Source organism: Mastomys coucha, unplaced genomic scaffold (assembly GCF_008632895.1).
Source record: "Mastomys coucha isolate ucsf_1 unplaced genomic scaffold, UCSF_Mcou_1 pScaffold14, whole genome shotgun sequence".
Lineage (NCBI taxonomy): Eukaryota > Metazoa > Chordata > Mammalia > Rodentia > Muridae > Mastomys > Mastomys coucha.
Window position 1 is genome coordinate 118,723,856 of NW_022196896.1, and position 15,668 is coordinate 118,739,523.

The following is a 15,668-nucleotide window of genomic DNA, read 5'->3' on the forward strand; positions in this document are numbered from 1 at the left end:
TCTCTGAGGCCCTTGGTGTAGACCTGGCTGGCGACGCTAAGCCACCTTCCAAGCCCCTCGGCTGCCTAAATGCTCCTTCAGTACCAGAACAAAACCATTGGACCAGGAGACGCAGTGGCATTGCTGTGAAGCAGGGCCCAGCCTATTTCTCTCCCCAGAGAATAGCCCTACCCACCGTCCACCTCACCGCCCACCCTCTGCACCTGAGTTTCTCTAGTGTCCAGTAGTGGGTGGCCCCATTCTTCTGGTCTTGGACCTCCACTGCCACGATGGTCCTGGGGAAGGGCCGTGTCTCTCGGTCTTTGGCAGCTTCTGGGGGCAGGAGGTCTGTCGGCAGTGGGGAGTATAGCGTATCTGTGAGGAGGACGAACTGGAACTGGACCTGTCAGGGGCAGAACATGACCGTTCATCCATCCCGTGCTGAGTGGAAGCTAGGTTCCTAGGGGGCTTCGCTCCATCCCCCTGAGAGCTCAGCTCTATATTCCATAGTTCACCAAGCTGTTCAACCAACTGTTGAAAAAGGGCTGTTCCCCCACCACTGCTTGTTGACTCTCAAGCAAAGCCAACAAGGTTATCTATTTCACTCAGTCTCAGTGCCTCCCTCAGCCACTCATGCTGGGTACCCAGTCCATGCTAGGGTCAACTGAGTACCAGTACTGAGTTGCGACTGTAAGCAACTCGACCATCACCCATGGGGAAACGGCCTCTGATGGGTCCCACCTTCTTCTTTAGCTCCACACTGATGGCGTTGGCTTCCTTCAGAAAGATGGCATTGCCCCACAGCAGGTCCCGTAGAGAAGTAAACTGGTACCACTTCCACTTCCGGAAGGCCCACAATGCCAGCTCGCACTCCCGCTCTGTCCACTGGACTGTGGGAAAAGCCATGTGGGGCATGAAAGCAAGCCACCATACAGCCTACCATCACCTGACCTCTGAAAAGTCAACATGCCACAGGACTAGCTGAGTATGCCCTGTGCTCAGTCCACACTCTAGCTGGAGTGGTCTGTTGAATGACACATAGCCCCTCCATAGCCACCATGGTCAGATGTAGATGTTGAAGGGCAGGCTAACTTGAATGACTTGCTGGGTTCTGGCCTTCTCTTCCCAGACAGGGCCTCTGAACAGCCCCTCCCCTGCTGAGCTGGGGCCCCAACGCTTGTGTTCCTCCTGATTTCACACTATTCCTCTTGGAGTGGCGAAAGTGGGCACCAGCAGAAAAACCCACTCAAGCAAGCAGTGTGGAAAGGCCCCCCCAAGTCACCCAGAGATTAAGTAGGCTCCCCAAACGAGCCTCCCTAGTAGGCTGAAAATCAAAGCCTCTCTGAGCACCACCACGAGGTCTTGGGTGGGCTCCACAGAACACATAGTGAACAGGGTGAGCCCTCGTCAGCTCCCATAGTTCTGGCCCACTCCCATTAGCAAACATGTGGCCTAATGTGTGAGATGCGTGGTCACTTGTTTTGGAACAACCTCTCAAATACCGCCTGTGCGGTAGTACCCAGGATGAATGAGGTTTATCTCCCAGGGCCAAAGTGCAGACCAGTTGACCTCCAGTGAGCCACTTCAGGCCTGCTCTCTTCAGGCCCCATTGGTGGGAGACATGCCATCTCGAGAGTCCTTTACCTTCATCCTCTGGCTCTTCTTCCTCCTCGTTCACCTCTGGGTAGTACCTGGAGTCCATCTGTTTCTGTAGGGCCTCCAGCTTACTCTCGTAGTCCTGAAAAGATAGTCAGGACTTGTAGCTCCACCATGGAGACTGAGACAGCCTCATGCCGGCCCACCAGAGAGCAAGAGAGAGGCTAGTCCAGTAGAAAGGCTGGCCAGGAAGAGCAGAGGTCCACTCTCCCAGTGTGCTCGAGCAGATAGAGCCCTGTAAATCTGAGTGGGCATCCTCACCAGCCTCTGCTGCTCCAGCAGGTATGTGGCTTCCTCCCGCTCCCTCCGGTACTGGTCTTCCAGCTCCTGGAGCCTGTAAAAGAGCACCAGGTGAACACAAGGCCACCAGACATGGCAGGCAAGCGGTTGACCCTAGGCCTCACCTCTGCTCCATCTCCTGCTTCATGTCAATGCCCTGCTTCTCCAGCAGTTCCCGCTGAGCAAAAGCCCAGTCTACTGGCTCGGCGGGTGTCTCTGCACAAGGTGTTCGCTCACGCTCCTGCCGGGCCTGCTCAGGGTGGTTGAACCGGAACACGTGGCTTTTTCCCATGATGATGCGGTTTCCTGGGAGATGGAGGCAAACCAACCTATTGGATTCCAGGTGCCCTCAAGGGATGAGAGACAAAGGGAGGGGGGGTGCAGGCACTTCCTGAACCTAGGTATCCCAGTGCCATCCATCTGGGGAAGAGCATCCAGCATCCCCAAACCTGGCTCCAAATCACCATTCTCCTTGTAATAGGCCATTTGACTATGTGGCTTAAGCTTTCTTTCTTTTTTTTTTTTTTAAAGATTTATTTATTTATTTTATGTGAGCACACGATAGTTGCACAGATAGTTGTGAGTCTTCATCTGGTTATTGGGAATTGAATTTGGGACCTCTGCTTCCTCCGGTCAGCACTGCTCACTCCCATCCACCCGGCTTGCTCTGGACCAAAGGTTTATTTATTATTATAAATAAGTACACTGCAGCTGTCTTCAGACACACCAGAAGAGGACGTCAGATCTCATTATGGGTCGTCGTCGTGAGCTACCATGTGGTTGCTGGGATTCGAACTCAGGACCTTCGGAAGAGCAGTCAGTGCTCTTACCTGCTGAGCCATCTCACCAGCCCTGGCTTAAGCTTTCTATTCGGTAAATTTTAGAGACACAGGCTTACAGAAGCCCCAGGATGCACAAGGAGAGCTTAATTCTGGCAGAAGTCCAAAGGATTAGAGCACTGAAGCAGATGTAAAGACTGCTCGTGAGGTTTCGAATGAGAGCCAGCATTTTATCGGGACTTAGGGCTAGAGGCTATTCCCATGGCATGCTGGCAAAGAACATGGCTACATTTCATCCAGGTGCTAAGACTGTGTGGGAGGCTGAATTTCAAAGTGTTGGACTAATTTAGTTTGGTGGAAGAAATTTCAAGGCGGCCTAGCATCCAGACAGCAGTGGCATGGGCTTGAATGGTTGCCTTTAGCCAGGTTTATAGTAAATGTGTGGAGCAATGACCAGAAGAGAAAGATTTGAAAAACATGCAAAAGCACATATAAAGTTGAGCCAAGGAGGGTGTGCATGCAAGGTTGTCTTAGTAAGTTCTTCCTTGTATCCAATTATCCAGACATTCAGTGGCCACTATAGCCTTGAACAAGCAGGCCTAGTTACTTCTCAAGCTGGCCGTAGGACTTGTCATTGTCCAAGTGATGCTGATTTTGCGATGTGTGGACCATTAGAGTTATATGGTCACAGAAGTTTCCAAACTTCAGAGGAAGTTCTGAAGAGCTACGTGTGTGTGTGTGTGTGTGTGTGTGTGTGTGTGTGTGTGTACATGTGTGTTACCATCCCCCCAAGGCAACCCTTGAGCAGACAGTGTGTAAAGCTATGAAAGTAAAGATCATGATGCTGTGAAGATTCCAAGATACCAGAGATGCCAAGAACACAGAATGTCTTTTGAGGAAAGCCATGGGTGACAAGCAAAGCCATCTCAGGAAATAAGCCAAGCCTTGTGGGCTGCAGCTGGAGAGGCCTTCCAAAGCATCATATCACCACATGCCCTGGCTTCTAAACATGGAGCTACTTAACCCTTGCCCTTCTGGGTTTTTATCTCGCCTCAGCCCCATTCCTCCTTGTTGTTTTTCTGTCTCTCCTTCGGTATGGGAATGTGTACCCTGGCTCATCATATCCCAGAAGTATGCAATTACCATTTTGATTTTCTAAGGGCTCACCACAAAAATTTGCCCCAAGTCTAAGAGGACACTTTACGTTTGGGCTCCTAAGCAGTGATGATGGAACTTTAAGTGTGTGAAGACTCTTGGAGACAGATGGAATACACTTTGCATTGTGAGATAGACACAGGAGGAGAAAGCCAGGAGTTCAGTATGGCCTCTCCTTCCAAGGCTCATAGGTTGAAGGCTAGAGCCCAGCCAGTGGTGTTACAGAGAGGTGGTCAGATCACGATAGTACTAACTTCATTGCTAGGTTAATCTATTGATGAGTTCATAATAGATGAGTGACTAGGAAGTGGGGCTTGTTGGAGGAAGTAGAGGAAGTGTCTTATTCCCAGAATCTTCTCGTTCTCTCCTTCGCTTCCTAGCTACCAAGAGGTGAGTGGCTCTGTCCCACCAATGCCTTCCCACAGCGATGCCCTGCCTCGCCCCAGGCCTGAAGCAATCGGCATGGGATGAGCTTCTGAAACTGAGCCAAAAGAAATCCTTCCTCCCCTAAGTTGTTCTGTCATGAACTTTGTCACCGCAACTGACGGCCACGGACTCTCCTGTAAATCAGTTCCTGGAGGTGTCTCCTTAGAGTACTTAATCCCGGGGAACTGGGATGTGATGGTGTCGATCTCTCTCACTCTTCTTGCTCTGTAATACCATAGTTTGGCCAGGTACCTGTCTATCTCCTGTCCTCTCTCCTGAGCCTAGCCATCAATGTGGCCATTCAGGACCTCCCATCCTAACTTCCCACACACCATTAACCAAGTATTCTGTGAGTTTGGCCTCTTCTGCTTTTATGGTCTCAGGTACAGGGACTCTAGGATTTGAGTGCCCAATGTAGGGACTAAAAGGTCTCAAGGGGCTGAGCCAGTGCCCATAGCAGAGCTGCCTTTTGCTGGGAGCAAACCATGCCCAAGAGAGGATGAGCACAAAGGCCTCATCTACCCTGCAGTCCCCTAGAGCTCCTATTCATACCTGACCGTAGGATGCTGGGCTCAGTGACTTTCTTGCCATTGACATAGGTGTCTGCTCCTTCACAGGGCTCCAGGGTCACCACGGCTACAAGACAGAGAAGAGGGGCAGTGTAAGAGATCATTATTTCAGTGGCTCAGTTCTCCTGGCCCCTGGTAGACAAGCTCCTCATTCCTGGCCACAGAATCTGATCATGACTAAGACCCCTTAGAGGAACCCAAGGGTCCCAGCCACTTAGTAACGGAGAAAATATCAAGACAGAGACAGATGGACCCAAGCCAAGGCTAGGGAGGCAATGCTGGGCTTGTCTCCTCGGGTTCTTATTTAGGTCTATAAGTGGGCGATATAAGTAATAGTGGCTAGCATGTCCCCAAGAGGTCCTAGACCTCTTTGACTCATCTGCACAGGAGAGAAAATGGGATTTATGAACCAGAAAATCTAGGAGTGACAATTGTCCCAAGCACCATTTAGGGCCACCATTCCAAGGTAGCCAAGTTGGACAGGGGTTCAGTAATGGATTTAAAGGCCCGAGGATGCTCAGATGCCTTCTGCCTTGGGCACTGACTATGAACTCAGAGGCATGGACAATATCTTCTCATCATCACAGCAGGCCCTGCACTGAGGCAGCACCATCTTCTGTAGGGCAGTGTTGGGCAGGCAAAGAAAATAGACAGCCACTCCCCAGCCAACAGGAGAGCATGCTCTCAAAACTACTTCAACCCTAGAGTGGGCTCAATGCATGTGGCTCCCTGTCCCTCTGCCCATACACATCACTACATACTTAACATTCCCCTTGTCCCACCATGTCCCTGCTCCCCAAAGTGACAGCAGCTTGGCCACAGGAATAACCAGGCCTTTCTCAAACACCTCACTCATAGAGGGTGCCACTCAGCTGTCCTCAAGAGTCACACAGTTCCCGTCCAGGAACATGATTCAGGATCCACTTAGAGCCGGGAAGCTGGGTGGATGGCTAGTGCCCTCCCCTCCCAGCCAGGGCTGTCCCACTAGGTCTCACCGAAGCATGGTCAACAGGATTCGATCGGGATGGGTGCGGGGGGAGTCACATCAACACTACCTTCTCCGCCTCCTCGGGAGTCGCTCCGGAAGATGCAGTGCTCCTCCTTGATGAAGTGTCCACTCAGGACGATGTCTTGCCGCCTCTCTGCATCTTCTCTGCCCACTCTGTTGAAGAATCGTGGGGCAGCAGGGCAATTGGGTCAGCAGAGCCCCAGCATACCCTCTCTGCTGGCTCACTCCTGTGGGCAGCCACCCAGGGATGCCCAACTGTTTCTTTTGATGTTTTTAAATACTAGGCTGTATGTGCTATGGGAATACACACATGGGGAAGTGAGGGTAGTCAAGGGACCCCCAGTGTAGCTCTGGGGAAATCCAGACGGCCCCCAAAGACACTTTAGAAAAAGCACTATAGGCCACATAGGACTGAGAGCCCGCTCAGCTCTTATGGGGCAGTGCAAGAATGTGAGAATAGGGGCCCACACTCCCCGACCCACTAGACCCAGGCTGGCAGGAGAGGACAATTTGCTCCTTCATCCTGTGATTCCACTCCCTCAACTGGTGACTCTTCCCTCCATCTAGTCCCTACCTGGTGACGCCATCTTTGATGTAGTAAAGGAGGCATTCAGACATCAAAGGATCCTCATTCAGGTTGACAAGATGAGGTGTCTGGAGAGAAACAGAAGGGTTGCTCTCTTAGGAGCAAAATCCTCACAGTGACCGTCCTGCCTGGCCTCTACTCTCCTAGACCTGGGCTTATTGGGGACATAGTGCCTTTCCCATCCTGACAGAGAAGAAAAGAGACACGGAGGACAGGTCTCCTCGGGGAACTTTTAGTGGGCACGCCAACGTCAAAGCCCCTTGTCAGGAACAATGAAGGGCAAAGAAAGCTCTGGGCCCAGACCCAGCCCGTCTTGACAATAATAGGAGGTTCCGTGGGACCAGTGTATGAGTATTTTGTGGGGAGCTTGGCTACGGGGAGATCTGGGAGACATCATTCTCAGTTCTTTTTTTTTTTATTTTTTTTTTAAAGATTTATTTATTTATTTTATGTATATGAGTACATGAGTACTGTAGCTGTACAGATGGTTGTGAGCCATCATGTGGTTGCTGGGGATTGAACTCAGGACCTCGACTCGGTCTGCGATTTATTTATTTTTATATGTAAGTACACTGTCGCTGTCTTCTGACGCACCAGAAGAGGGCATCCGATCTCATTACAGGTGAGCCACCATGTGGTTGCTGGGATTTGAACTCAGGACCTTTGGAAGAGCAGTCAGTGCTCTTAACTACTGAGCCACCTCTCCAGCCCTAGTTCTTGCAAGGCCCCAGGTAAAGCTTAGATGGAATCTAAGGTAACCCTTAGACGGGGCCTGGATGTGTAGGGCACAGGCTTGTTCCAGGGCTGGCCCTGTACTCTGTGCCAAGAGTTCTAGGCTCCAGAAAGCTCATTCCAGAGGACAGCCTGGGAACTGAAGGCTCTCCAATGAAACTATCACCAAGCAGGATGAAGACCCTGGAAGGAAGAGTCTCCCTGGAGGCCTGGAAAGAACCAACTGATGGAGTTACTGCAAGATACCCAGGACCTGTATGTTAACTTCCTAGCTCCAGGTCACGATGTCTGCCGCCTGTCACCCATACCCACTAATAAGTGCCTTCTGCCTCCTGTCCCCTCTCATTCTTGCCCGGGGCCCCTCCCCAACAAGCTTTTCAGGAACCATCTTATACCAATATCCCAAGCAAGGATTCCTATAACAGGGAAGTGGTAACAGGATGGGGTGGCTTCATGTTTCCCTCAGGGTGCCCTGGGGTGAGCCACTGCCATAGTAAACTATAAAGTCCAAACCCTTGAACAGGAGTATAGGGTCCTGGCTAACAGCAATAGCCATCCTCAACTAGTCTATCCAGGAACAACTTGGTACAATGGACTAGGATGTGTATGCTGCTAGAAAAGGCTCTCGGACATCATGTATTTCACATTTGGGCAAGTTGAGTGAACCCCTCTGTGTGTGCTCAGTGCAGCAGCCTATGGTGCCTTGCATGGCCTGGTTAGTGGTCACAGGGACACCTACACTTGCCCCTCTCTATCCCCCAACCTGCCACCTCAAGTTGTCATTTGGTGCCTTGTTCCCAAGCAGCCTCACTCCAAGGCAGGACGGCAGATTTTAAGGAGGCTGTCCAACAGGTGTTTGGCCCTAGCTCTCAGATGCCCAGACTCTAACTCTGCTTCCCCTGAGGCAGCCTTTCTTTAAAGCAAAGGAGGCCTAGAAACTGACTATGGCTGGGGACCAGTGCCATCTTCATGGACGTTCGCTTCTCTACCTTACAGCCACTGGGGCTGCTCTGGGAAGGAAGACCAGAAGCTTCCAGGAGCAGTGTAAACTGAGAAAGGAGGTAGATCCACAAAAACTCACTTCTCCGGCCTGGGCATCCCTCCCAAATCTTTGCTCTAATCTTGCGGTATTCCGTCCAAACCTCAAGCAGTTCAGAGACCTATGTGATGTTACCCAGCCACCAGGATGACCCACTACATGACAGAAAGTCTGATTAAGGCCGACCCATGCCTGGGCCAGAACCCCACCCAGCTACACCTTCTCCCCCAGGAACACCCCTCCTGCTCTGTCATCCATCAGAGATAGTGCCACCTTGACCACATTGGCACAGTACCATGGCCCAGCTCCTACCTTTTTGGGAGAAAACACACCCAAGGTGCCACCATCTTCTCTCATGGCCACACCCATCTCAGCCAGCAAGGCTTCCCTAGAAGACAGAGCTGCAGTCAGAGCAAGCTCAGAGGCTTCCAGGACGAGCCCCACCCCATCCGACCCGCCAACCAACCAGGAACTATCAGTAGGATCTGAGCAGCATCCACTGGTGGAACTGCATTGACCTCAACCTCCAGTACCCAAGGCCACAGGTTCGATGCCTGGGTTAGACAGGCACACATATGTCCCATGGCCAGAATGTAACCGCCCCCAGGGTTTGGTAACGTCCCCTCTGGAATGTTATGCTCCTACGCTGCCCCGACTCCAGGCTGTTCACCTCTCCATCCGGATGGCTTCCGTCCGCCGCAGCTTCTCCTCCCAGGTCTCATTGAGCTCAGCAATGATCTTCTCTGTTTCCTGGGGAGTGAAGCAGAGCACAGTGAGATCCCAGGGCGTGTGTGCACGTGGGTGGGGGATGTCAAAGGAGCCAGGGAGCCAGGAAAGGGACTTCAGAGTGCTAGGGTTCAAACTCCAGGCACCTCCCATCCCAGTGTGTGAGATTCTGGTGACATGGTTCTTCCCGTGAACATGCCCCAGAACAAAGATCTCAAAACAAATCAAGGGGGGAAGAGAGAACAGACACCCCTGCAAGGCACTGGAAAGCAGCGGCCAATCTGAACAGTTCTTCCCAGGGTATGCAAGCCCTTCTCATCAATGGCACTGTCCCTGGGCTCCTTCCCACTTATGTCCTAGAGGGGCCCCATACTTCAGGTGGGCCCCCAAGTCTCCAGTAGGTCACCTGTCCCTGACCCCTGGAACGTTATGCTCCTTGCTTCTTGGTCACCCTATATGACCGCTCACACTAGCTTCTGTCCCTTGCCTCCTTGGTCCCTCAGTGCCCCCAGGGTCTGGGCTCTCTGTGCAGGAGACGCTACATTCGGAGGGAGCATGAGGCTGGAAAACACAAAGCTAGCCAAGCCTAGCACTGGGGACCACGGAATACATGGGAGAGGGAGAACAGCCAGCCAGGAAGGGGCTCAGTGTGGACACCCACCTCCCCTCTTGGTGAGGACAGCCCTGCAGGATGCCAGGTAGAGCTGCCGAGACCCGCAATGGCATCCCAGGGGTGGGGCTGAAGTAGGGCACCCCTATCGCAGCCACTGCACAAGCCACTGCTTCCTGTACCAGTGCCAGCTCACCCAGTTTCAAGACTCAGTGCCAACCCTGTGCCTGGCATTCCTCACTGGAGCCGCTCTTCCCTAGCACTCAGGATCCAAGTCACCCAGAGAGCTTCAAGAACCTTCAAAGGCACTTACTGCCCAGAATCTGAACCTCATACAGCCTGATGCCCGGACGCACTAGCTATTCTGGCTGCAGTGGGTGGCCTGGCACAGTATACCAGGGTGGCTCCATGCCAAAGACTTCCATGAGTATGTTACTCTGTTCCTGGGAGGTGAGGCTGTATCTAAGGGGTTGGGAGAGGGTGTCCCAGAGCTCACAAGCGAGAGTCCCTCCCTCACTTCTCTAAGTCTACCTTGTCCCAAAGGCCATCACCGACCCAGGAGTGCCCTGGACCAGGTAACTCTCACCTTCAGCCTTTCAATAGCCTCCTCACTTCCTGGAGCAAACAAGATGCGCTCATGGAGACTGGACACAGAGGCTGCACGGCTGGACAGGGCTGAGAGCGAAGATGAGGGGCTCATGCCCACCAGGGCATTGGTCACTGTGGAGAGATTGTTAGGGGCTTGGCTTAGCTCTGCCCCACCACAGTTACAGCTACAGTTCTCGAGCGGATATGTCTAAGGCTTAAAGGGAAGGCGAGATAGAAAGGAGGGGGGGGGGGAAGCAGTTGGGGAAAAAAAGCAAGAGGCGGGGACGGGGAAAGGTAAGATATGGGAAACACAGGCAAGGCGTAGCAGCCTGGCCCAGCTGCCAGGGACAAACGCATGCGAGGTCTCCTGCTACCCTCATCCCTGCCACCTGCCTGCCTGACTGACAGGCCCTTTCTTCTTCCCTCAGCAGCATCCACAGCCCCCCTGTACCACATTCCACTCCACTTTCTCTCTGGCTCGGGCTGTTTTTACATCCAAGGCCCATGCCTGCTAGCCACCTCACAGAGCTGCTCCTGCGAGGGAAGCCAGGAGCTCACCTAAGCTCACTCAGGCATCCCTCCCTCCACCCTCCAGCCAAGCGTTCCCTTATCATCTTCTGTAGATGGGCTGCGCCTCTGCTGCAGGCCAGGCTGCCTCCATCATCCCACCGAACCCATAATAGTCCCAAAGACAACCCAGAGAAGGTGCGTGAACGACACCCCTGAGGAAGCCCCAACTCTTCCTCCACCCCAGAATTCCATCACCCCCTAAAGATGGGGATTGGGGCTGTGACACCTGGAGAGGTGCCAGGCCCTTCCCAGTAGAAGCAGACACACAGCAAAGCGGCAGCCAACACAGGGCAGCATGGGGTGCTGGGGAGGTAAACCCCAAGGATCCAGGCCTCAGGTTGAAGGAGACACTGTGGGGCAGGACTCGGCAGCAACCATTGCTACGCTCCAGGGACCCAGACGTGGGGATAACTGGAGCAGGAGCAGGCAGAGGGAAGTCTAGGCCGGAAGCCATGATAGTACGTCCTTCTGGGCCTCCAAATCCTCGGGCTCTCACATATGACCTTTCTAGGCCCATGGACGCTCAGGAGTCCAGCCCTGGCCACGTTTGCCTGCGCTCTGCCTACTTATTGCCTCAGTTTCCCACACAGACAGGAATGAGCCAGGAATGTGGTTAGGAGGCAGATGCAATCCCCCATGTACCAGCAGGTACTCTGATGGGGGAGGACTGTCTCTTTACAGCCCCTAAATAGGGGAGGTAGAAGAGGCAGCGGGGTCTCCCTCCCCACCCGTGCTGCCCTGTGGCCCCCATGGCCGGGATGAAAGCAGGGGGTGCAGAGCAGCAGTGGGGAATACACACATTTGGGTCCTCCAGGCACAGTGTTGGCTATGGGGAAGGCAGGCAGGGGAGGAAGAGACAGAGAAACAGAGCCGTTTGTCTCCCAAGGGTCCGTGTACCTATCTCACAGAGCGAATAGCTTAGGATAAAGGACTCCTCCGTGTATTGATATAGGACCCACCAAAATCCCAGAAACTGCAGCTGGCCTGTGGGCTTCCAGGAAACACTCCCTGGCCTGCTTGGGCCAGCTCCAAACCCAAACCATGCAATCCATCCAGGCCAAGGCCAGAAAACCTGGCCCTGTCCTTGTCTGCCCAGGCCTCCCACCCTGAAGGCATTCTGCCCAGGAGCTGGAGGAGGGATGAGGCTCAGGACAACTTCAACACTTCCTGACAACTATGGCTACAGCCAGCAGAAAATGAGTAGGAGGCAGCCCCAGGGGAGAGGGCATGAGGCCCCAAAGATCCCTCAGACTGAGAACCTTGCCCTACCCAGGGTAGACTGGCACAGACACTCACTGTCAGTGATATCTCCAAGACCTTGGGCGTACAGCAGGTCTCTCAGCCTGGTCACCTCATCCTTCAGTTCTCGAATCAGTTTGTTGTTGGGGTCTTCATTGATGATGGCATTGCAGCGGATCTGTTTGGCCCGGTCTGCATACCTGGACAGCAAAAGAGATGCAGGAATTGAGGGCTAGGTCTACATTGAAAGGCCCAGGGGTGTTCAGAACTTTACCTGGCAAGCAGCTGGGGAGAAAATCTTTGACCTAGGCTAGCAGAATGAGAACTCACCCCACTGCCCTAGGGGATAGCCTCTGGAGCCACAGACCAGGGAAGACCTACAAGTGGGATAGCCCAGCCTGCCTTGTCTATCTAGGCAAGTGCAGGAACCCAGGGCTCAGAATACAGTTCTACTCCATACTGAGACCCTTGGACCTGAATCTGATAGTTCAGGGTAAGGGGGCACATCTAGAACGGGAGTGAAAAATGCATGTGTTTGTTAGAATGGTCACACATGGGTGTCACAGATCAGCATGCTATTTGCCATCCCAGAGCACATGTGAACATCGCAGGCTCCACTTCCTACAGAAAGTGAATACACTATAAAGGCCAAGCATCCCCAATTCAATCAATGAAGCGGCCTTCTGCATCCAGGCTTCCCAGCCCAGGATGCCCAGACCATAGTGGGGTTATCTTGGGAGAGCTACTTGGACCTCATTTGCTAAAGTAGTCTCTACTCCCACAGCCAGAAGTACGGCTACCGGACCACAGAGCTCTCGGTGACCTGCAGCCCTGAAATGTATCCTCAAGGATAATATATACTACCGTATACTACATATAATATAATAAGGATAATATATGGTATGATATAATATAAAATAATACATAGCCCACAAATACCCTGGCACTCTGGAACATTTACTGCTGGCCTCTGTGTTCCCGAGAATGCTCCCTGAAAGAACACCCACTTACTGATGTTTTTAGTTTGAAGCATGGAAGGACATGTTCTTTCCCTAGGGCCCCCTGCAGAACATACCTCAGTGTGCTGAGGGTCTCATCATAGTTGATGTCCGCAGGGCTCAGGGCTGCCACCATGGCTGTCCTCGAGTTGCCACCTATGGGAAGACAACCACTTCGTATACTAGGCAGCCACAGGTGGAGCACATGAAGCCATGGAGGAAACTGAATTTCTCATTAGCCACTTCCCAACATTTCCTCCATAGCAGAGATAAGCCAGGGAGAGCTGGGGGTGGGGGGGGGGTGAAGCATTGTTTGTTTGTTTTTGGTATTTATTCCAAGATTTTGGGCCAATATCTTCCCACCTGTTTTTATCATTCCCACTTGGAATACTGTCCTTCTTGATACTTAACATCAGTTTCCTAGCTTAGGGTGCGTAATCACTAGAGGAAGAAACAGTGGTTCTCAGGCTGCTCATGGTTTGAGTGTTGGATAGAGAATCCTGTGGGGTCAGTTGGCTCAGTTGTCCTGACAGAGTTACTCACTGCACCTGCTTCAGTCTGCAGGACTGCCACGTGTCCCTGCTCCAAGCATGCCTGTGCCCTTGTCTGCTTGACCTCAGAGAACTGTGTCCTTTGGGGCACATCCCTGAGGTGTGGCTCTCCGGTGAGTCTCCTACGGAGACCATGAGGGGAGAGGGGCTTTGGCTCAGACCCTTAAGAACGGCTCTATCAGGGGATTCTCCCTGAGACCTTCCTCCAGGACCAAAACTGGCTGTGGGCCTGTGAGGGGTCTGCTGCTTAGGCCTCATCTCAGGTGAAGGACCAGGTAACTCTGACAACCCTCCTATCCTCTCACTAGGGCCTATGTGGCCCTACATGCTCCCATATAGTCAGGGCTTCCATAACATGCGATGCTGGCCTGAGCTGGATCTCAATATAGATAGCTGTGACGTACCAGAGAGTCCCACCTAAAATTTACTTTATCACGGAGAGTGTCAGTTTCTCCAGCCGTGATGTATCCAGAGGGGACCCTAAGATTATTGTGGAAAGAATGGGTTCCGTGCTATACACCCAAAAGTCTTCATCCCTCCATCAGTCTTTCCAAACTCAGAACTCAGGCAGCAAGAGGACTAATGTCAGCTCCTGATGTCCCAGCAGGTGAGCAGGGCTCTCGGAATCAGGAGCTATGCTACATCCCTGTTACGCAAAACTAAAGGTCCAGAGAAGGGTGGGAACGTGTTCAGGTGTCACAAGCAAGTCCACTCACGTAGGGAGATACTAGGACATTCGTTCTGTGGCTCCCTAGGGTCATCCTGGGCCCCAGACTTGCTTTGGTTCGCCCCCCTTTGTCCAGAAGGGCTGCACTATGAACAGACTATACTACGAGCCAGCTGGCCCTTCCACGGATTACTTAGGACTTGCCCAGAAAGGGCAAGAGGCCTCATTGTGGCTGAGCAATGGTTCTTTTCCCCAGAAGGAGATGGGTACAGCCCAGAGTAGAAGTTAGAACCCGGTGACCAGGGAATTGGTGTGCGCTCACCTAGGTTTTCCCGGAGAAGCCATGTCAATACGGAGTCTCGGTAAGGGATGAAATCTGTCTTCTTCTTTTTCTTGTTCTGTGGGGACATACAAGGTCAACCCTGAGTCTACTGGAATGAAGGTAAGTACCATGTTCTTAGTGCCACCCCACACGTCACCTGAATCCTGGGGTGCCACCTCCAGACATCTTCCATCTGGGCTGGGCTCAAGGCTACATTAGCACTTCTTTCCAGCTTCTGCTTCACCCATCCTGCTGTGTCTGGGCTATTCAGCTGGACTCAAGCCCAGGAATTCTGACATCACTGGCCACTATGTCTTCCTCTGCTTTGCCAGGACAGCAACCCCACTTTGAGCGGGGTGAAACGCCTTTGCCACTAAAGATGTCCACCCGGTCTCTCCTGTCTCTCAGAGCTCTCTCCTGTCCCTCAGAAGTCAACTCTGAGCCCCTCCCTTAATAATCTGTTCTCCCCGTGCCTCCTCCCATCACGGACATCCTCCACACTCCTGACCCTGGCTTCTTACAGAAACTCTGTGAGAGAGCGAACTTTGTAAATTGTGGATACAAAGTAACTGTTCAGTGTTTCATAGTTTATGGTGCCTTTGTCTAAGAGTTGTTAGTGGAGCACCTGGTGTGGCCAGCAGACACAGCCCCTGTCCCCTGGAGCCTCCCCTCTAAGGGAAGCACACAGATAACGTCTCAAGGGTTGTTACATTTCCCAGGGTACAGACACAGCTTATCATTGTTCTTTAGGATGATCCCCAGGACGAGCTCCACTACCTCACCGGTGTAGAAAATTTGAACGTTTTTAAGCCAAGCTGCCTAAGTGTGTTTCAGAATTGCGCCACTGACTTCTCAACGAGCAACAGGTAGGAGGGCCCTTCCCCAATAAGCTCATCCACCTCAGGCACTTTCCAGTTTGCCTTTGGAAACTCAGTACGAGGAAAAAAAATATTTCTGGTTGGTTTTTAGATTTCTAGTTTCTGATGTTGACTTCTTGGTCATATGTTGCTCTTCTTGTTTCCACTTCAGCCAAGGAGCCCAGCAGTCCCCCATGGCTCTATGGTTCTCACTCTATCCTCTGGTGCCCCCTGTCCAGTCATCCCTGCCACCTCCTAGAACCACTCTCTGCTTGCTCTCTCTCTCAAGCCTGGGTCACTGCTACAATGGTTTTTCTTTTTTTTTTTTTTT

The 15,668-nt window shown here is 52.4% G+C and overlaps 1 protein-coding gene and 1 long non-coding RNA gene across 6 annotated transcripts in view; one reads left to right on the plus strand and one right to left on the minus strand.

Moving 5' to 3' along the window:
• Nucleotides 1-15,668, minus strand: part of Kif1a (kinesin family member 1A) — an 89,356-nt gene that overhangs the window by 38,178 nt on the left and 35,510 nt on the right. For 2 of the 5 annotated variants that reach the window (XM_031368472.1, XM_031368473.1), the window contains exons 11-25: nucleotides 14,481-14,556; nucleotides 13,018-13,096; nucleotides 12,000-12,142; nucleotides 11,503-11,529; nucleotides 10,132-10,265; nucleotides 8,880-8,959; nucleotides 8,522-8,597; nucleotides 6,427-6,506; nucleotides 5,899-6,005; nucleotides 4,827-4,910; nucleotides 2,040-2,220; nucleotides 1,897-1,969; nucleotides 1,624-1,717; nucleotides 721-869; nucleotides 204-382 (exon numbers count right to left, since the gene is read on the minus strand). In XM_031368472.1, the coding sequence (XP_031224332.1) occupies nucleotides 204-382; nucleotides 721-869; nucleotides 1,624-1,717; nucleotides 1,897-1,969; nucleotides 2,040-2,220; nucleotides 4,827-4,910; nucleotides 5,899-6,005; nucleotides 6,427-6,506; nucleotides 8,522-8,597; nucleotides 8,880-8,959; nucleotides 10,132-10,265; nucleotides 11,503-11,529; nucleotides 12,000-12,142; nucleotides 13,018-13,096; nucleotides 14,481-14,556 (1,562 nt within the window). Of the gene's footprint in view, nucleotides 1-203; nucleotides 383-720; nucleotides 870-1,623; nucleotides 1,718-1,896; nucleotides 1,970-2,039; nucleotides 2,221-4,826; nucleotides 4,911-5,898; nucleotides 6,006-6,426; nucleotides 6,507-8,521; nucleotides 8,598-8,879; nucleotides 8,960-10,131; nucleotides 10,266-11,502; nucleotides 11,530-11,999; nucleotides 12,143-13,017; nucleotides 13,097-14,480; nucleotides 14,557-14,637; nucleotides 14,926-15,668 lie in introns of those variants that run through there. The other 3 variants (XM_031368474.1, XM_031368475.1, XM_031368476.1) reach the window with 2 other exon arrangements.
• Nucleotides 3,988-7,675, plus strand: LOC116088793. Its single transcript, XR_004118013.1, has 2 exons — nucleotides 3,988-4,238; nucleotides 7,344-7,675. It is a non-coding gene; the product is annotated as an uncharacterized LOC116088793 (long non-coding RNA).